Raw genomic sequence first — 22,770 nt, forward strand, 5'->3', positions numbered from 1 at the left:
ATGACCAGGGCTCAGCAGCAGTGCAGTGGAGCTCCCTCTTCTCTCTTCTAATGTGATTAGTGCTCAATAGCAGGACGATATGCAACCTTCAAGTCCAGACTAGATAGGCAGTGGGTGTTTCAGTCCATCAAACTAAGTGACCTGAACTCGCATCAATCCCTGCACCGTGTCCGTCTCGTTAATGGTCCTCAGCTGTTTCTGATTTTTGTTTTTTGTTTTTTTACCAGTGTTTCATTTTTCCTGCCTTTATTATTCCCCATTGGTTGTCTGTTTCCCACTCTCCCCAGCCACCATCATCTTTTTCAAGAACGAACATGCTCCAGTTTTTTGTACAATAATCAAATTAGTTTATTGTTCAAATGCATTTTGGATACATGCCTTTTGTTAATGTTTGGCATTAAATATAGATATAAATATAGTGTTATATCTACATTTCTCTATATAGTTTTAAAAGGTCAAGTCACGAACAGCCTGATCAAAAGCTGTATTGCTGAAAATACAATATTTATATAAATATTATTTCAAACAATATTACAAAGCAAAGCAAAATGATGTATTTAAATATTTAAAGGTGCACAAAGACACTTACATTTTGCAAAGTATACATTTGTTTATGGAAACAAATTACACCATAATAAATAGCCTAACACTAAACATAGTCCATCTTTATAGCACAAATCATATTGAATAGATAAATGTTTAAAACATTAATAACTTCTGTATTAAGTATTGTGTCGATGTAAAGTGCAATTGTTTAGTAAATTTAAAGGACATTTATAAAGTGTTTTATGTTTCAGGTAGCCAGTCAACCTCATTAGGTTTTATTTCTTTTCTTTTTTTTTTACATGCATAACTATTCATAGCTTTTTCCCTTTATGAGAAATAAGCTTCTCAAATGTGAAAAAGGTCTCTTTCTCTAATTGAATCCCTAAGTTTGCATTTGGGTAACCCACACTCAGCATCTGTGTACTAAATTTAAGAGCTTTGTGCATAGAAAGGTGTGTGCATATCTATTCTATAAATTACATTTCTCTTTGCATTAATGGTCTCTCTACGATAAGTGCATTTTGTGTGTTGTTACGAACACTCTTGAGGAAGGCCATGAGGTTGGATCCGCCGGTCCCTGTGGCGTTAAGCGCAGTGCCCACGCCTCTCAACGGGCAGCCTGTGGTGCGGGGGTTGTTACCAGGAACAATGATGTACTTGGTCACAGTATTGAGGTGGTAGTTCCGTAACTCCACCATGGCTGAGACACATGAGTTGTAGGCCTGGCAGAGATCAGCGCTTGAGTGGGACAGGATGAAGTCTCGCAGAGTTGGTAGGACAGACAGAGTTTCTATCAGCTGGCGGTGGGCAGGAGGCATGTAATCCCTCATACGTGTCAGGTAGCCTCCTAGTAAAGGTGAATCAATAAAGAGACAGACAACAGCAGCCGTCAGTCAGAGCAATCCACAGACTGCACAAACAGTGTGATTCAGACATTAGAATAGGATTTGATGGGGTCAGAGGTTGAAGGAGAAACACTTTTACCTGTCTCATCCTCATGTTGGACACACAGCAGAGCATCAAAGCACTGAATGGCTGAACTCTGAGCTGCACTTCCCCCCGATAACAAAATTGGCTCATTGCTCACACCTTCATATAACAGGCCGTTCGGAAGCATGGGGTTATCTCGCCACCTAAAAAAGTTCGATGAAAAGGCAGAAGGACATTTTGACACCTTAGACCACATGTGTCAAATTCAAGACCGCAAGAAAATTTTATATATCTTTTTTTTAATGACCCGACCTAAAGTGTGCTTTAAGTTTTGGCCCCCTGTGCGATTGAGTTTGACACCCAAGCCTTGGACTAAGATAAATCTTCAGAGGAGATATGTATTTAAAGCCTTAATAACTTCTGGGTGCAGGACAATGTAATGTTACTGAAACTCACCCTGAGACAAAAATTCTCAATGTTCCATGAAACTCGTTTGGGTCGACATGTTCTAAAAAGAAATTTAAGTTATTTTAATTATCCAGAATTTCCTTGTCTTCACAAAAAGCACAGCATATAAATCAATTAAATTCAGATTGGATGAGATTTAATTTAAACTTACTATGCATGAGTTTGAAAGTCTCCTTCATCTTCTTCAAAGACTGAGTTACTTTGACGAGACCTTTCTGTATGCTGATGAGGTCAGAGATTTTCATAGCCTGCATCACCTCCAGAACCCCCTGGTAAGAGTTGAAATTTTAATATCTATCACTAGCTGACAGGGAGGCAAAGCCACACACTTGGATAGGACACACGCAAAAAATGAAAGGTCACAGTGTAAGGACAGCATTAGGAAGTGGCATAGAAAGAGTTAAAACAAAAGAGGAAGAGCAAGCAAACATTACTAACCGTTAAGCCTGAACTGGCGGCCATCTCGACCAGCAGCGAGACAATAAAAAATCCCCTGCAACTCTCACCGCCGGGGAAGGAAAATATCAAGTCCAGGTTCCTTTTTTTGAAAATATACGAGTGAATCGTCACATAAATGTCAGACTGTGATAATCTTGCAAACACGTAACTGAGAAACTAAAAAAAAAAAATGGAAGGCTTTGATTTTGCTTCTACTCACCCAATTTCCATATCCCTAAAATGAAAATGAATAAAAAAGACAAGTCAGTTGAGACAGAAATATTTAATTTTTTTAATGTTTTGAAGATGCAAAAGAACATTACTCACCCTTCGGGATCCATTAATTTCCAGTTGGCTAAAACTGAATCAGCATAGGTAAGGATGGGTGGAAGTCCGAGCCTGCGAGAGACCAGCCAGTAGGGCAAGGCCAGGGCTTTTGGGAGAACCTGTGAAATAGTAAAGTTAAAATAAATATAGTGTTTCTTTCTAGATATGTACACTGACGACATGTATCTAGGGATTGGAAAGCTTGTCTGTTGATTCAGCTTCACTCAGAATGTTTTTACTTCCCTTTAAAAAGCACCTTAACTTTTATTCTAGTGACATCATTAGGTCAAAAATTTCCATTTTTTACAGTGCAACTTATGGCAAATACAGCATTTCCATTAGCTGTCATTCGTGTCAGTGCTAATTAATCACATTTACAAGTTGAATGCAGATAATCATGATGACACACAGTACGCTAGTGGCGTGAGCTTAGCTTTGCCTAAATAAAGCCTCACAGAACAGCTGGCCTGACTGTAGACCTAGCTTTGTGTAATACTATATGTCAAGTTGCCAGTACAACACTGACATTTCTGACCATCCCACACTTCATTGCTCTGCAGTGTTTTACCTGAGCAGGTGAATGTTGTCCTTCCTGCCATACATATCCCATGCTGATGAACCCCAGCGCCAGGTGAGCCAGCCTGAGCTCCCGATGATTGTTCAGGAGATGGGGACTCAGGACTGGCATCTGGATTATGACAGATACAGTGCAAATAAATAAAAGTGTTTTTATTTTTCAACAGTGAACAACACCAAGGCTTTCACAATTAAACTTAAATCAAAACTCTGATTGTACATTGTTTACATTGTGAAGGCTTCGCTCATTCGCACCTTATGAACCAGATCCCGTAGTTTATGCGTCTCTATCAGATGTGTGAGATTATTTGCCAGGTCCATCCACACCCGATAATAGTCTGGAAGGTCAGTCTAGATGACAAGAATACAATGAGTTACTCATTGATTTTGATAGTTTCATTTGCATGGGGGATTTTCATGTAATCAGTAACATAATCAGCTCATGTTCGTCACAGTGCCTGACCTACATGTCAGGAAATGACTGGTGCCATCCATCAGAGACTGAGTAGTAATTTCAAAGTAATTTAAAAAGGAAGCAGTATGAAACTGAGAGAATTAGCCAAACAGGAAGCAGAGAATGCCTAGATAGCAAATGACTGTGTCAACAGACAAGTTATATAATGCAGATTTTTAATTCCTTATCTTAAAATTCTATTATTAATATCAGTGCTGCAACTTTTCTAACATGAGTAACTGGTAGATAACAGAAGTTATTTTTCTATTGTACAAACTGTTAAATTTCAGCCATATGCACTAAATTATTTAATCAAATGTCTTCTAAGATGTGCAAGAGTTTGTGTAACAAGAACATCAAAATGTGGAATTTCAACTATATTGAACTATTTAATGTCTAGCGCCGCTCAGTGAACAGGCTCAGTCATGTGAATGGCTCAATAAACATGTGAAAACACAGGCTGTCAATGATCAATGATCTTCTATAACTCAAAAACAAACAGAATTATCTGTTCAGCCCAGGAGCACACGTGTGCTTCTGAAAAAGTTATTAGACAATGTCAATTCACTATTTAAGGAGTAAACGTCTCTGTCAGTACAGTATGTTGCTGTTATGTCATGTTATTATAAGACAGGCACAAATAAAAATGTATGTTTGATGAAAAACAAGATGACAATGAAACTTACCAGTGGATCTTCGAGGAGAAATCCCACCTCCTCAGAAACATCAAATGCATCATAATCTGCTTGCAGCGTTTCTCTCCTGTTGTTCTCCATATGTTTGCCTTGCACTGCACTAGTTTGGTGAAGAGAATTTCTCTGTGTGTATGACACGCAGCTATCAGTTGTTCCACTTGGTCTGAGCCTGTTTCAAAACATTGCTCACATCCCTTTTTATGCAGACTCGAAACAGAAGCGAGCCAATCAGATAGTGTGAGAGGTGAGAGGTTTACTCTCCACGTAAAAAAATCCCTTTTTGTTATGTAAGCAGTTTTAAAGGATGTAATTTTTTGACAGCTATTTTAACAAACTACCATCACATGTAACGGACGTTCATATAGAGGTTGCAACATGCTGCTGGACATACGTAAAATATGGTGTTCAGATGACTGCGGTTATATAGTATGTTAGTTGGTTATTGAGGTGAAAAACAAAATGTTTAATGATACACTTGATGTTTGTTCCAGACTCTCTGCAGAAAAAAACACTATATTAATTCTTCACCACTTTCTGTTGTTCATTGTGAGGACTAGCATGAATTTTTAACCTTTGGACTGAGAACATTTTTAAAAAGTGAGGAGGTGTTGAAAGATCAATTTTGGGATTAGGCATAGGTTTTATGGTTAGGGTTAGAATTAGTTTTTAGTCAGGGTTAGCTTAGGGTGAGGCAATTATCAAATAATGTAATTTAAACAAACATTTAAAGAACAAGTTTCAACAGATGTTAGTATATAATCTAGATTTGACAGATTTTTTTGAGGAATATGCAATTGGTATTGTTAAGTCAAAATAGGTGCTGTTATAAGCTAATTATGTTATTGTATTGGAGTCAATGATGATAGCAGTCAAATTAGCAGTTGTGCATCAAATTTGGTTGTAATTCTCTTGGTTTGGTTCCAGTCCTTAAGAGTTTTATATGTTCTTTCTCTAAATCCATCAAACACCCATAATTTCACAAAAGCACTTAATATTCTTGTTCTGTCATGGTGGAAGTGCTGCGCTAAAGCATTCATTAGTACTGGGGGAAAAATTTCTGTAGAATCCTTTCCAAGTAGTTTGGCTTGTTCTGCTATGACATCTTAATGTGATTTCTTTGCAGTACAGCTCAAATGAAAAACTAAACTGCTAACTTTTATGTACTCTCACTGATGTTCTAGACCATGATTTGTTTTTTCTCCAGTAACGTTTGTTGTTTCACATTTTGTGCTTTCTCTGTTTTGAAATGCATGTATTATATGAACTCCACTGCATCAATCAAGGCCAAGTGGAGTAGATTTAGATGCCAAGTGAATATTTGTAATGTTGACCAAGGCTGTGTATCCACTGTGAGCCTTTGAGCTTCCTGTGCTAGTTTCCTTGCTTTATGCATCAATGCAAACTAAGACAAACAATGAGAAACAAAGCAAATGAATCTCAGAATTTAATTCATTAGGACAGAAAAAGACTTAATGTGTACTGTATGTGTGGGTTTGGTCTAAGTATATTGTATCACAGCCCTATTGAAGCAAAGCAACAGCAGTCTAAAGCAAAGCAGGGCCAGCATATGAGAAAATGTAGAAAATAAGAAACACAACTAGAGGGATGAGGAGGAACATCTTGTGATGTGCTGCCATTTCCTCAAAATCTAACAAATGTCAAAGATCCAAAATGTCCTTTGCAGTCATGTGTAGATTCACTTCAGCACTTTCTGTCAGGGTGTAAAACAAGTCTGTCTCAAGGGCTTGGAGACACAACTGAGTGCTGAAATGCCTAGAAGTAGTTATTGAGAGGACATGCTTAAAGGTAAACTGCAGAAAGGACAGGAAAGGAATGCATCAGGAAGCACGCAACTTTGAACAGGCATGATTCAGGGCAACTAAAGGCAAGGATGGACTGGCAAATGAGAGTAGATTTAAAAAAAAAAAAAAAAAACAGCTGATAGTCCCTCGGGATGTAGCTATGAATAATCTAAGACCAGCTCTTTATTGTGCTTATAAGCACAGCAGGTTGTCTATTTTGTGGCTCTAACAGTACCATGGGCTTCATAGTTTCATACATGTGACTGTTTTATAGGCTCCTTTGTTCTCTGTCGGTGGGAGGCACTGAGTTATTTCTATCAGATTTGATCAGGTCAAGAGTTTAGACGCATATCCGAGCCACTTCAAACGGCTGCATCACAGAAACATTAGCAGAGCAATCGCCTCCTCCCATCATTATGAGTGCCCCCAGTTTCTGCCTCCAATTCACAGCATGCTTTACTGCCACTGCCAGCAATCTCTCAAACCATTTAACCCATCAAAGCGACAGGAAAAACCTGAAGGAAAGAGAGAGGAGCAAGAGGGATGAAAACTGTGGCGCTCAAATGAATTTTGAGACCACTTACCAAGTCATCACACACATGGGGTGTTAAAGGACAGCAAATTTACTCTGCAAGGGGAGAAGTGGATGAATTGGCAAAAGGAACTCAAAATCAGGACAGCATCTGTACAGTCTGAAGGTGGGAAAGGGGGATACCAGCAGAGTTTGGATTTGAGGTTCATCCTACAGATATAGATATGTAGTTTCTGTCACAAATCACTGCCTCTCCCCATTTCTTGCTCACTGTCTGACACTCCCTAACTTGTTTTCTTTCGTCTTCCACATTCTCAATGCCTCAAGGCGAAACATAATGTCCAACTGGCATAGCTACTGATGGGAAGAGAAACAATCAGAGACATACTTTCCATCTTTACACTCCCTTGAGTGTTAGTTGCAGTATTTCTAATAATGAGATTTACAGGTTGGGGGAAGTATTTATTATCTTCTAGTTTTAGAGCAAATCACAGTAATACAAAAAGTCTGAAAAGGGAAGTATTTCTATCAACATAAACGTGTATAAGTATATACCATATGTTTAACCCTGTCTACTAAAACTTACGTTTTTATACAACTAAATTGTTCTTAGAAATATGTTTTGCAGGCAACATAATTGCATCTGCAGCTTTCAGTCAAGCACAGGTCATTAAATATCCCTTAATGTCTCACTATTCTGTCTGAAATACCAAACGCAGCATCAGGTGTTGGGGGTAAGGGGTGTCCATTTTGGAGAAACTAAATTGGGGTTGTTTCTGCTGGGATCTGCTTTGATATACATCGGAGGGGAAACAGCATTTACAACATGATTCAAACTCAAGCACAGTTCTCCTACATAGTCATCAGTTAATGATCCTGTGAGCCATGTATTATGTGGTCAGATACAACACTCTCGTTGGAGAATTGGAGAGATTCACAAAGGATAGATTTATTGTAGGTTTTTTTTCTGTTTTTGGTGAAACAGCCCATCAAAATGTGTACCATTGCTTAACCAGCCCACTGTCTCATTCTCATACTTCCTACTCCAGGGCTGCACATCATAGCAATCCTGGCCTGCGTAAGAAAAATGTTGCTTTCTTTATCTGCGTATAGATTACAAGAAGTTCAACTGCAGCAGCTGATTTACAGAGTTAGATTAAAAAAAAAGGGAACTAGTAAACTTGTACTATTGCATGCACCAATCATTTTTCATTCAGCTTCTTATCACCCACACATTGCTGCAGGTAACCGGACCTGTGACCATAATACTTTATACCCTTCTTATATTGACACATTTCAACTGCATCTGAATGCAAATCATGTCTATAATATGCAAAAGCACATCACTGTTAAATGTTATACCACTAATACCTATTTGCTGCTACTTGTGTAAAATGAACAGTGGAGTGCTTCTTGGGAAGCTTTTTTAAGTCTAGTGTAAATAGGCAGAGGCGTCCTAAAGCAGGGGCCACCTTCTCACCACAATGGTTCTGTATAAAAGGCCTAAAGATACTTTTCTTTCAGTGGTGCCCCATCTGGTTATTTACCATAGCTACATTGTTATTGCAGATTCCTGCTTGTCATACGACACCAGTTTTTTTGTTTTGTGTTGTTTTATCCTGTGGGCTGTCTCTGCAGTTTCCCAAATCTTCCCAGTCAAGGTACTCACTCCAGACAGCTTACACTGCAAAACTGGGCCAGTATGTGCGTTGTCTTTCTGATCCTGCTTTATCTGGGCTGGTATTAACGAGACAACTGTGATATCGGCATCATCAGGCAGACTCCTGGCAGAGCTGGCTACTGACCACAATGCTGGCAGTGTTTCTGTTGCCTGAGCAGTCACCCCCAATATATTATAGGAGACATCTCTTCTGTGCACTCACTCATCAGCCTTTCAACATCTACCAACACTCTGGACAAACTGCCAGAGTGGTATTAAACTGGTAAAACTGAATTAAGGTGATTTTTTTGTCTAATGCTGACATTGTGCCTCATAGCTACTTGTCTCATCCATTTGTATAAAGAATAAATGGATGGGAGAAATCTGGGAACACCAGGACAGGTGGTTGAACCACACAGTTGCTCAAGAATCTATTGTTGTGAAAATGTCCATTAGATTGATGAATGTATTGGCACAAGTTTGGTATATTCATTTTTTAACACCCCCCCCCCCCTTTGGTTGTGGGCTTACTTTTGGGCAGATTCTTTTTTCAACTAATTAAGAAAAGTTTTTGATCTTTTCTCCATAGTCAACATATCTTGGACTTTGGGAATTGAATCTAAGCACACGTGTAAAAAGTCACGTCTTTCTTACAAAGGCAGCAGGCAATGTACAGAATGTGTGTGATTTCTCATCTCTGTGCAATAAAGTCCATCAAAATTACTTAATTTCCTCATATGATTTCAATGAAATCTGATGTTACTAATTGTCCTGTGCAAGTGTACAGTAATGTAATTGTCCAATTTATTTAAACATGAACTACTGGTTTAATTCTCAAATAGTTTGTCATTTCATGGTGAATTTTGCTAATTGCATTATGTATTATTTCAGTACAATGCCTTGTGTACAGTCATCCTGGCTTCAGGCAAACTGAGCAATGAAATTAAGGTTAAGGATGTGTTTAATCTGAAATGTGACAAAGGATGCACCATCCAAGTGTTAAACATGAGCTTGTTTATTTCTGACAGTGCTATTCTTGGGGATTTTTTTTTTTCAAATGTTGTCTAATTCTGGTTTTTATTTAACCGCAGATGGGCTAATAACAAAGTCAGACTCACAGCAGCTTACTACATATTGCTCCACTTATGTGAATGCGTGTAGTGCTGTACCATACCTATTGAACAGGGGCTCATTAACAGAAACCTAGCACATGCTTTCCTGGCATACACAAGTTTTCTTGTAGCCCATTCAATTCCAGTAAAATGTACATTTACCTTTAGCAGACGTGATTATCCAAAGCATATTACAGTGAGGTACAAGGTACAAAGGCAGGCAGGGTAAGTGTTAGGAGGTCTCGCCTAAGGACCCCTGCTGGAGGTAGACCACAGTCTGGCACATGGAACAATATTACAGCTACACTATCCAGCCACTATCCAAAATCCCCAAGCTGCTCTAATAATGGGCTAACTTTTCAAGATCTTTGAACTTTGAGAATGCCTATGAGAACTACAACCTCAAATTCAAAGATCAGCCTTTTCAGAGGGAAGCTTAATTGGAGACATACCAGGTCAAATTAGAGTTTTGTTCTTTTTTGTTCTGCATTATATTTCAAGTAAAAAAAAAAAACACCACTGTATTGAGAGTGAATTAACTTCAATAACTCATTAATTATATGACTTTGTATATTTTTATAAAAAACATTTCAACCAGAGTTGGACGAGTCTGTTCTCCTCCTCAGAATTACTGTATGTCAGTGAGCCTACTAGGACACACCCATTAGGCATAGTGCGGGCCCTAGTCCAGGGGTAGGTAACACTGGTCCTAGAGAGCCACAGTCCTGCTTTTCCCACTATCTCTGCTCTTCCCAATGCTGATTACTTGGATCAGGTGTATTCAGCCAATTTGAAGCTGTAGGTGCAGACATGGTTGGAAAACAAGCAGGGCTGCGGCTGTCTAGGAACAGGGTTGCTTACTCCTGCCCTAGTCAGATAATTTGTCACACCAGTTTTGCCTGAGTGAGCCTTGTTTTTCTTAAACTTTTCTTAAGTGTGATTGCTTGGTGTCAAGGGTTCTGTCTTCCCACCACGCTATGTGTCATCTACCCAGGAATGGGCGTTGTTGTTTTTTAAGGCTGGTCCTGAGCAGAACTAGCTCCGACTTCCCTCTCTCATTTTGTGTTCTTATTTCATTCATTTATTGGGGTGTGGATAAATAGCAATATGTTTTGAGGGCTAAGCCTATGAGAAATAGAACATTGGTTATGTATCAAAAGCCCTGTCAGTAGGCGAAGCCCTCGAAATGGCAGGTTCCTTTGATCGGTTCTCATGTTAGGTGGGGCCTACACAGGTGAGCATTGACTTTCATTGTCTTTCTTCAGTGCATGAGCAGAGATGGGAAAAACCTAATAGTAATCACCCTAAAGAGCTGCATCTATACTTGTTGTGAATGTTGGGTTATAATACATAAATAATATAATACATTTTTAGCTATCAGCAATTTAACTGGCTGAAATGACACATTTTTGGGTGATTTGACCAACTCTAGCTAGCTTGCTCCAAACATTGGTTGAAAAGTTCAATGGCTGTGGCAAACTCATTTAAACTTTCTTAACTTTGAACTTTATAGATACACTATAGATGATATGATATTAAAATACTGGGGCTAATACATCATGCTCTGAAAAAACACATTAAACATTAGTAGAAACATTAGTCTTACACTTCAAACTACTGCACTTCTGGATCTTGTTGTTTGCAGTTACGTATCATCAATAATGTACATTTTTTAAATAAGAATCTAAAATAATCTGAGGCTCTAGGCCAATCATTAAACATTAAAAATGTTATTGCATTATTCATTAACTATTCATTACATTATTTTCTTGTGAGACCTTTAAAATGTTATTATTTTGCAGACACTTTTCGAAGTTTGCGAATACGCTGTAGAACAATGAAAAGTATGACTAGTTGTGACAGCCAATTTGTCAGTCGCCGTGGCATATCTCCTGAAGTTGTCATGTATGAGATACGACAGTACACAATATGTTCTGCCTCTGCTCATGCCTTTAACATACGGGTCATACCTTCCATGTGTTTGATTTAAAAAAAAAAAGCATTTATAATAACTGTCAACAATTTTTACAGCTTCCTCATTTTACCACACGAGGAGGAACACACACATACACAGATACAGGTGTGGCATCCACACACACACACACACACACTGTCACACTTTGATGGCCGCACTTGCTCCCACCCAACTGAACTATGGGTAATCCTTTTGGATTGGACACCTTGGTTTGGATTTATATTTACTTTATTTTCTTTAAATTATGTTGGCTTTAACCACCACATGAAGTTTATAAATTAGGGAAGGAATACATTATTTAATATACTTTATAGTACAGGACATTAGTTTCTATCTGTAGTGCGCAACTTTAGTTATGTTTAACTTATGTTTGTTTAATTATGTTTGTTTGATAATTCTTGCCTGTGTTAATATATATTTCTTTGAGTTACCAGTGCTGAGGCTGCCACTGCTAGTTGCTGCTGCTGCTGCTGCTGCTGCTGCTGCTGCTGCTGCTGCTGCTGCTGGACAGTCATCCTCTCAGGCCGGGGCAAAGGATGCAGCCCTGGAAACAGAGCTATTTTATACAGAAAGAGCCTCATCAGAATGTACCATTGTCTACCACCTCCGAGGGGGAATCCAGATGGGGATGTTGGGGAGCATGTTAGAGTAGAGTAGTATTTGTTTTTTAGTTACCCCCTGGGTGTCATATATGGTCTGATCAGCCATTATAAATATTCCCCGTGTGTTCATTTTGTCAGGTCAGTTGGTCTCTGTTAGTGACTCTGTTCAGTTGAAGTTAATATTGCTTAGTTAACTTTGCCTGAGTTAAGTTGAGTTTGTTTTGTTTGCAGAGAATTCTTATATAAGTTTAGTGAATTATCGTTCAAATTTTTGAATAAATAAACCCCCCTTTTTTTAACCTACCTGTGTTTCCTCTTGCCTGCCTGCTTGGTCCCTCACACACACACACACAAAGACTGAGAAAACTAAGCTACCCTCCCCATCATCCAATTCCAAAGAGACACAGACATGGGCTGGTCATTTTTCCAAGGTAAAAAATGAGTCAGCGGGGTTGTGTGGTTTCTATTCTGTGCTCCAGCAGGTTGTCTGTCTGTCTCTGTCTGTATTAGTAAAGACCTGATGCAAGGATAGACAGAGAACGCATCCCCTTTCTGCCCCTGCTGAACTGCAGCCATATTTTAACTGAACTGCCAGGCACCCTAAAGCTGGGGGCAACACTGGAAGTAGTCAGTCAGTCACTAAACACATCACCGGTCATACAGTCCAACTTTCAGTTCTGAGCCTGTCTTCAGTTCAATATGTGTTCAAGTGTGTTTAGTGCATTGCTAGTCCAAGCACACAGGGTTAGTCATCCAGAAGTCTATTCTACTCTCATTTGCATCAGAGTTATCAGATAATCTCTGTTCTTGCGGCCTTTCTAGTCCAATAAGCTTTTAATGAGGCAGTAGCATCACGTGCCGATGAAATGACAATGTTGCCACCACCAAAAGCTCCTGAAGTTCACGTTGAACGTAAAAAGACGTGTGATTCTGTTCAGCTAACACAGCATTTCTTATAAGTCGCTTGTGCTTAGTATGCAATAAGTTTTTCAAGCTTTTAAAACATCAGGAACCCCCCAAGACAAGACTTACAGGTTGTGGAATACATGGACCAGTGTGACACACTGTAATGCAATACAGCATAAAAAGCACAATATATTATTAATAATCCATCAGAACCACTGACAAGAACACACAGAAGGGTTTCAAACTGCCCTCAGGCTCACATGTGGTTAAGAGGTCAGTTATGTTGTCAGCAGCTCATCTCATATACACAACTTTAAATGATAATTAAAACCTAGAATAGTGCACAAGGGACAAAATGTAAAGATGCTTTACGATTATGTTCTCCTTTGTTAGATCTTGAGGGTCATGCCATCTCATTTAGTTCAACCTGTCCAGAGCTAACACACATTTTTAAATGGATAATCAGCATGCTATTACTAAGGGAGGTAAACTCCTCTTGGCCGAGCCATCATCTGTGCTGGTGCATTTTGTCAAGAATGGTTATGGCATAAAGCTGTTAGTTTTTGACCTTTGCATCATCTTTGTACAACCGTTTCTGTAATATCACTTGACCCTGACACCACGAATATGGGGTTAGTTGTCTTCATTCATGCCTTGAATTTAACTTCAGAGTCCACAGTAAGCCTGCATCTCTTATTGGAATGCTGTAATGTAAATGTGGATCTAAATGTATATCATATTTATTTATGGCGATATCAACTACAAATGTTTTTAAATTCTCCGCACACACAAAGAAAAGAAAAGGCTTAAAACCTTGTGATAAATGCTGAACTTTTCTTTCATGTATAAAATTGCACCTCAGCAGTCATATCATGTAACAGGGGATAAATGCAGACTTAAAAGTTGCCCTTGAAAAAACTCCCTGATGTGCAAACAGTATATGATTAATGCATCCAGAAGCCGCAGTGTTGCATTGATTGTAATCCAGCAGGTGATAAATAAGTTTTTTTCTCTGTGTGCTTCAAACGTATTGTACTGCATCTAATGGCTGCTGACTGAGATAAAGTAAACATCACACAAGATTTTTGGCTGGCTTTCAAAAATGTACCCAGCTTCAGCATAAATAACACAAAAGCACTGCTAAAGGCTTCCAATCTATTCCAATTCTTTAGCAGCCCTAATAAAAGTCAGCTTGAAACAGTTGATTTACTACTGGAAACAAGACATCTCATCACATGTAAGATGCAAACACACACAGTTTCACAAGGTGAAACAATAAATTCTTATAAAGTATCAAATGTAAAATGCATGATTAAATCAATTACTTCAACTACATGTCACTAGATATTTGTGCTACACAAAATAAGAAATCAGTTTTTTGGTAAATCTTTACCAATTACAATAAAACATTTAATGACCTTGAAAGAAAACATAAGAAAAATAAAAATCCTCACACTGAATATTATCTGTTGGCCCAGATCAGATTTCATTCTGGACAAACTTTCTTTGGTGTAGGTTTTTTTTTATTTTATTTTATTTGACTGTTATTCATTCGCGCTGCAGAGAAGTAATGGCAAAGAAAATACCTCAGTAACACAAGAGAGACTCCTTTATTTAAACCACAATTCCCACACAAGTAACAGAGCCAGAGCCAGTACTTACTGACCAGCAGGTATCACTTAATGTGCAAGCTGTTCCTTTGTTGTTGCTGTTTTTTTGCTGTTGTAGTTGTTGTTTTTTTGAGGATACAACAGCCTTGAGCTGTTGGATGATGAAAGCCGTCTGTCTGGGATCACTGTTTTGCCTTTCAGCACTGGTCCCTGGAAGCCACTTCCACAAACTCCAACATGATGCCTCCTGGAGCTGCACTGGACCAGACAGTGTAGTCTGTCTGCTGAGCATCAGGCTAGCAGTGCTGCCAGACAGGTAGCATTAATCAACACTAATGGCTAGTGACACCAATCTAGGGAAAAAGCTGCACAAGATGTAATCAAAGATTTTCAAAACAATAGACGTTCCAGTTTGACATACAGGCCATTCTAATAGCAACAGCAAATTTAAAGTTTAGTAAAAAAAATATAAAGATTTATTAGGATAAAAAGAAAAGATAAGAAACAAACAATCATAAATACTAAATGTTTCAGTATCCATATGTTTTGCCTTGTGATTTGATCAGTGATGATACAGAAAATCATTCTCATCTGTGAATCAATAACCACAAATTCACGCATGGAAGTTGATTCTTGCACTTCATGCAGTCCAAAGCATTCATATGAATTTATTCATACGTTCTGTGCTGACAGCAGGCTGTACATAATAATTTGGCTCGTGCAAGTGGTGGAAGCATATTGTCTGAGGAATAGATTGCTGTCTGAGATTCCTCAGCTGTCTTCCTGTTTTAATTCCCAGACAAATGAGACATACAGACGTTTTGACAGATTGTCTGTCATTCAGTGTGTGATAGCTTTTACTTTGTGTGCCCATGTCTGTGTTTGTCTGGCTGTGTTTGTTTCGGGATATTTTGGGACTGTATTGTCATTTCACACTGCGGTGTAGAAGAATATTCCCTGTGTAGTGTGAATGTCAACCAACAAACTGACTGTTTGCGTTCAGAAAAATCACCTTGAATAAAACATGAGTCCAGTTTGACATGACACGGGAAAGCAGTTACTTATCTTTGTTGTTTAATATTCTGAGCAGAAAATAAATGCTTAATGTAAATGTTTCTCAGCAAAATAATTTTACGTAGCATTTTACTGCAAATACACATAAAGACAACAAGTCAACAGGCCTGCCACAGTAATGTTTCCTCGTCTCTCCTTACATATTTACATTTGTCATTACCTCACATGAGTGATGTTAAATAGAAGCAAATGGTGCAGTGAAACGCAAAAGAATGATGCCCCCCTTCAGGCCGTGAATAACTCAGAGACCTTCACAGTCAGTGAATCTATCTAAATCGTTCTCCCATATACTGTAGAAAACATGGGGGATATGTAAATGTGCTCACATACTGTGAATTTGTGGGTGTGTGTGCACATGTACACCAATGTGTTCATGGCTGTTTTGTTAGTCCAGCTCTTGCAAATTGATTTCACTAGGTTTAGACCCTGGCTTCTGCACTAGCCTTTCTCCCTTACCAATTATGGGCCACCAAGTTGGCTGCTGCTCTCTGACACGTGGGCTGCAGATGGCCATCCTGTGTAACACTGCCAGGGCAGGGGCAACTGTTCCCTGTGCAAAACAATTGTCACGATTTGCATCACGATACTTTCATTCTAATGAGCCTCATTCTCTAAAAGCATGTCTTTCAACGCTGTGCGTCCACAACAGACTTCTCTGTACTCCTGCATAGACAATATTAATGTGAGGCACTTTGTCAAGAAGTGAGCTCAAACACTTTAAAGTTTTCCATGCCAGTGAAAGGCTCCAGAGGATGATCATATAATATAAAAATATATTGACACAGGGAACACTTAGCAGTCATGCACAGTGTATCTCCCTATTGCTCCCTCTCACTCAATCACCATTATAGAGCTGGAAGTGTAATGTAATTGCCAACCATATGGACAGATGGTGTCTTTGCTGCATGTTTATCATGTCACACAGCAGATTCAACTATGTTTTCATTTGTAAAGTCTCTGTCACTGTGCCCTACATTACGAGGTTTAAGCAATTATGATTAGCAGATTCTCATCATAGCCACAATATAGAATGTAGAGTTTCTTAATGTTTTAATTAATACAGGGGCTATGGGAATCAATTACTATGATGCTATTCTGTGTAAAACTGTTTTCATCTGGCCATCGACATTACAGTGAACCCTTGAAGTCCACTCCACATTTCTCAGTCGTATGAATGCAGATGTAGATGATTCATGTACACAGTCAACACTGGACAGAAAGTGATAAATGATAATGTGGAAGAAACCAGAGACCTAACTTCCAGATTTATACCAGACGAGTTGTTCACTATGATCTAATGGCTAAGGCAACGTCTCTGATATGTGCGTAACGTTAGCTCAAGTTTAATAAAGAAAACTTATATCAAGCTCTAGACCACCAGGTGTGCACACACACTTTAACTGTTTGCTTTTATCCATATTCATGTTCAAGATTTGAACTTAAAAATAACCATGCTTAGGTAAAAGTAAAATTACTTTTTTTTTTAATTCTGGAAACAGGTAGAAGTACACAAAAATGTACTATTTGGTAAATAGTAACAAGAGTAAATGTAATTCATTATTTTCCTCCCTTGTGCTCGCTATAATAGCATGAGGATAATGTTCTGTATAATATGATGGATTCACTGGCTTAGTAGTTTTTTTGGAGGTTCATCAGTCAAATCAGTTTCCAGTAGATTACTTCTTCTCAGCAGGAGCAAGGTCTTATTAGGGCTGACAAACTGATTATGAGTTCTCCTTCCTCCCTTATATCTTCAGTGTAATTACTTCTGCCACTGGGGTTATGTTCCCGATCTGAAGGTCTGACATTTCACTAGTTAGAACAATATCTCGAAAATGTGATGAATATCCTCCACATGCCTATCGGAAATATGAGCGATTAGGTTTTGAACATTTCATGTTTGTTTCGGTGAATGTGCTGGAATGGAGCTTTACAGCAATAAGTACTGTTGTTTGTGAGAGAGTTGAACTTCATGAAGCAATAGTACATGCTGCATGTGACAAAGGAAATGAACAGATATTGTGAAAAAGACAAAAAACAACAACTGTTGATGTGCAATATCACCGCAGTATCATTTTATTGCTGTAATACCTAAAAAAAAGTAGTAGTAGTAGTTACGGAAATTTTTTTTTAAAAAACTGACAACAAACCAGAGAACTGCCAGGGCTGAAGTGTTTGTGAAGAGCCCCCCTCCCACACGCTGTAAGCGTGACTGTCACAGGTGAGTAGTGTAACAAGCAGCCTCCGTCAAGCCAATTCAAGCACACATATACCCTGTGATTTGAGCTGGCGTGACAGCCGCTCACAGTGTCACGCTTTTTATCTGTGTTAACAACAGCCGCTCGACTCACTGCAGATACGGCGATGTGTGCTGTGTCTAATCTGCTGAGTTAAAGCAATTACTGTAGCACTGGTTAAATACCTGAGTTTGTTTAACTGAATTGAATTGAATTATATAGAAATGCTGGCTTAAAAAGTAAGAAGCTGAGTACAAGATGGCATTAGCCCTGTTGTTTGTAAAGTTAAACTTAGGCTTTTTCAGCTGCTGTAATTGAACTACTGTAGTATATTTCCTTGTACAAAGTACGCTACCTTTAGCCTTGTCTGGCTTATTGTTATTAGTATGTTATTAGTTTTCCAGTTTTGTAATTTAAAATATGTGGTGGAACTTAAGTGAAAGGTATGATGATGGTGTGTGTCGTCTCAAGATAGCAGAATTAAAGACAAAAATAAAATAACCTGGAGACTAAACAAAATGCAAGACAATTATTCACACTAATAGGGACTAAAAGAAGTATAACTTACAGTAAAATTACAGCAGCAGCATGTTATCTAAAGTCTGCATGCAGCAGGAAACAGGAGTTATATCCACAGACAAACAAGCACCGAGTTTAATGTCGAAATAGTCGACCCTGATCCGCTCAGTATGTCCAGCTTGACATTTACATTATGTCACATCAATGGCTCCTCATTATTTTAACAGAAAACATAACATAGTTTTAAATTTGAATCATTTTAGGATACAGGTGTATAAAATCATGTAGTGAACCTCAAACAATATCTCTGTATTACTTTGGCTGCAGTGAAGTGCTAACGTCAGAAAGTATGACTGCATCTGGTCTCAGCAGCGAGCTGATAAGTGTTTTAGCCAGCTCATGAAATCTTATGTAACGTCCTCCATGTCACAAGAGCAACTCAGTCACCTTCCTGTTACTGGTATTAGTACTAGTATGACATGGAATTACTGTAATGATTGTTTTGGTTATCACAGAAAGAAACCACCGAACAAGGCGAGAAAGCTCTGGTATAAGTTAGCATTTGGAAATTGTGCAATTTAGTTGGTGTAGTTTGTGCAGTTACATTTATTTGTGTATTTCTGGTTGTTGATGCACAACTTAGTTTTCTCTTTTTTTTTGTTAGCAATGATGTAATACTGTCAGAATGTTTTTTTTTTATTTCTATTCTATCTATATTCACTTGCTGCTCACGAGTTGTTTCAGTGAAGACACTTTTTTTTTTTTTTTTTGGAAGATGATTCAGTAGCTGTATCATAAAGCAACTTGACTCCACTTCTGCAAACTCCTCCAGACAGTGTCAGTGCCAACAGAGTTGCCAAGGATGTAAGGATGTTTGTCATTTGTGTTTTGTTTTTAGTCAGTGTCATTTGGTGAAAAGGAAACTTTCATCCGCTGGATAGTGTAGTGGTAACATCGCCGCCCTCCCTTCCTCCAGTAGAGATCCTTAGGCAAGTTCCTCTTTGCCTAGTACCTTATAAGCTGCTTTGAATGAAAGTGTCTACTAAATGTTCTTATTAATTACTGCACTATGATAATATTCCACCTACTATTGTTATGCATAAACAAAAATCCATTAAATTACTATTTCAAATTAGGGGTTTGTGCAGTTGCACATGCTCCAGAAGGACTTTCTGTATGGATCTCTTAATAGTTTTTATATTCTGTACTTCAACACACCAGAGTATACTGAGATTGCTCTCGACACCGTTTCAAATGATAAAAATGAATACTGTGACCACAGACCACAATGACATGAGGAGAACTGCAAGGATCGATTCTCTGGCCTCTACTGAATTTATACACACCCTCACCAGCTTAAATAGTACAAAACAGCAGAATCACTCAAATCATGATCTGAGGAATACACTTTTTGTGTGATTAACAAGGTTCAAAGTTCATTGATGTCTGACTTGCTTTAACTGAAAGCTAATAAAGTCTTTTAGAATAGTTTAAACACTTATATGATCAGGCATTGAAATAGAATTTTAATTGAATATGCTTTATACAAAACGTAAAGTAAAAGGTGGCTCTCTAATCTATGCCTGTAATTTGAGAAAAGCAGCACCTTGGTATTAGCTATACAATGGCTGTAATTTAATACTAAACTCTCCCCCACACAGAGCTTTTGATGTGAGAGCATTAATAACCTTTTTTCCCCAAGTCATTAAATGTATCTTATCCGGTTTACAATTTAATCTTAAAAAAAAAAAAAAATCAAGATGTCCAATCCAGTATATTTTTTCCAGTCCTTTCAAGACTGCAGTTGCAAACGACATTTGGATGAAGGCCTGTTTCTAACCATAATAGAAAATCATGTAATATAGTGCACGGTGCTCATAGATTCACATCTGCAGCATATTTTCACATCATTTAAACATCCTTTGCACCTTGTTATAAAAGATGTCTGTAAATGTCCCAAAGGGCATTATCAGGACAACATTTATCAATATTGCTCTGTAAACAAATATTATTGAAACAAAAATGAACTGTATTGTATGTGACTTGCAGGCTAAACTCATTTGAATTCTGTCACTAGGAGTTCGTTTTGGTTTTTAGGTGTTTTTGCTATGAGCATGTACTACTGGTTATAAAGGTTGTGGTTTTCTTAAAACACTTGATTTCATAAAAATCCATGACTTTCATGCACAAAATGCAGTTCTTGGGCTACTGGCCTCCACATCACTGTCTTTACATTTATTCCACCCTAATTGCACAATTGATTGTGAAATCAAGTTTTTTAATCCATCTGCCTCCTCTAAAGATGTCATTTGTAGAGAGATGCTTGTCTCATGTGTCTTCAAGTATCCTCATTTTTTGTTACCTCTGCACTACACTTCCTGTTCAGTATTACTCTTTCTAAATCACCTTTTATGTAATTCAATCATTCACAACATTCAGGATAAATAAGTCAGGAAGTCTAGACACTGCAACAGGACTTCCCTCTTGTTAGGTTGAATCATTTGACAGGAAACCCCCCACACTGACCAGTACTGTATCTGTTGTTTGATTCACGTCACCCACTACAGCACAAACTAGGAGTCATCATGACCCTGAATCATAGAGCGCAAAACATCCCCACCTCCACAGAAGCCCAAATGAAGGAAGACAGGGATCTGAAGACAGCTCTCAAGACCCCTGAATGTCTTAAGGACAAAGGAGACTCGTTCAAGGACAGTGACGTTCACGTATTGGACAAAGAGGACAAGTGGTTTGAGAGAGGGGTGAGAGAAGCCTAGCACATGCAAATCAACACCCCCATCACTCAACAGCGGTGACGAACTTAGACACAACCTGTCTTCTATTTATCATGCTGTCCTTTCATCCATCCCCAAAAAGATCAGGTCCAATTCACACCTGCACCCGGTTGGACACACTTAACGACCAATTTTAGGTGTTAAGAGGGGTTGGCAGAGGTGTAACTATTAACTCCCCCCCATCCTTTGTTTCACCTGATGAGCCTTTTTAGGCCAAGGGGTGGAGTGAAACCAAACCTGGAGTACAAATTTGTGGGCTCCAACCAACTATCATCTGAAGAAGCTACTTAGATGTCTAGTTGCCATGACTTAACTTCCAGATAACTTCACCTGGACCTGAGAATCTTCACATTTATGTTACTTTGGTGGTATTCAAGTCTCCCAAATAAAGGAATAGTGGGAAAACTGAAGCTGAACAGACAATAAATGCATGAATAAATGAATATATGAACATATTATGTTATAGATTAGTTTTTATGTCACACCAACACCACGTCCACAAAAACAACCCATCCCTGGACAACTGTCTCTCAAACACATATTTGCACACACACACATCCAGTTTTGTGGTGAATTAATCACTGACAAGCAATAGACTGCAAAAGTGGTACATTTCAAGCACCAGAAACTCTCTGATCTCTCCTTTTCCCAGAGTGTTTACTGTCTGTGTCTCACAGGAACATGAAGAATACACTGAATTGGGTTAGAAACAAAACAGAAAAATGCGGTTCCCTGTGTTACGCATTATCACTGCCGATCAGTAAGGTAAGAGGCAGGCTGATAAATTTATGAATAACCTTGACTCAGCAATAAAAATGAGAAACTGTTCATTTTGAAACTGAATTCAGGGAAGCCGACATCGTAAGAGTATAAAACAAGCAAAACTTCACCTGCACTGTACTTAAAAAAGACAAACATGCAATTTGACTGTGTGGATTTCACAAATTCTTTCCTTATAGTGGATGTGGTTTGGATGTAAAGTACCTACTAAAAGATTTCTACCTTTTACTTGTGTACAGAAATGTACAACTTTAAAAGCTGCACATGTTAGATTCTAACAAAGCAGCAGATTGTTAAAAACCTTTGTGACAAGCAGGATCATTTTAAAAGCATTTGAAACGTTCTCCATATGAATACAGTGATGTCAGATGATGCTACATATTTAATCTTGCTATTCCACCTTTGTGTTATCATTATCATCTGATGACAGGATCATGCTTTAAGTGACAAGAACAGAAATACCTGAGGGAAGATAACAGTGAATTGTGATGTAGAAAAATTCATTTTGTCTAATGAAAAAAACATTGCATATAAGAGCACACTATTGATTGCAGAAATCCCCTCGAAACTTGAAACAGTGTAAATCAAACGAAAAGAGACTTTGCTGGAAGATCTAGTGTGGACATACTGTACAACATGAGAATTTTAATAAGATTAGCTCAGAATAGGCTCCCCTGCACATATCCTGAGGCATGGTGGGAAAACCCCATTTCACAGTTTTTCTCAGGTACT

At 38.4% G+C, this 22,770-nt stretch overlaps 1 protein-coding gene across 1 annotated transcript; it reads right to left on the bottom strand.

Moving 5' to 3' along the window:
• Positions 1-382: 382 nt before the first annotated feature.
• Positions 383-4,591, bottom strand: LOC113158180 (indoleamine 2,3-dioxygenase 2-like). Its single transcript, XM_026353903.1, has 10 exons — positions 4,426-4,591; positions 3,541-3,636; positions 3,278-3,397; positions 2,710-2,828; positions 2,603-2,617; positions 2,383-2,482; positions 2,096-2,213; positions 1,933-1,984; positions 1,531-1,679; positions 383-1,393 (listed from the first exon to the last, which is right to left on the bottom strand). The coding sequence occupies exons 1-10, from the start codon at positions 4,513-4,515 to the stop codon at positions 1,023-1,025; spliced, it is 1,230 nt and encodes a 409-aa protein (XP_026209688.1). The 5' UTR covers positions 4,516-4,591; the 3' UTR covers positions 383-1,022.
• Positions 4,592-22,770: the final 18,179 nt, after the last annotated feature.

This window comes from Anabas testudineus, chromosome 15 (genome assembly GCF_900324465.2).
Source record: "Anabas testudineus chromosome 15, fAnaTes1.2, whole genome shotgun sequence".
NCBI lineage: Eukaryota > Metazoa > Chordata > Actinopteri > Anabantiformes > Anabantidae > Anabas > Anabas testudineus.

Coding starts and splice junctions, on each gene's coding strand:
- LOC113158180 (XM_026353903.1), bottom strand. CDS start 4,515: ATGGAGAACAACAGGAGAGAAACGCTGCAAGCAGATTATGATGCATTT. Junction 2,214..2,382: donor CCGCCAGTTCAGGCTTAACG/GTTAGTAATGTT, acceptor AACTCTTACCAG/GGGGTTCTGGAGGTGATGCA. Junction 1,680..1,932: donor TTGAGAATTTTTGTCTCAGG/GTGAGTTTCAGT, acceptor GAACTTTTTTAG/GTGGCGAGATAACCCCATGC.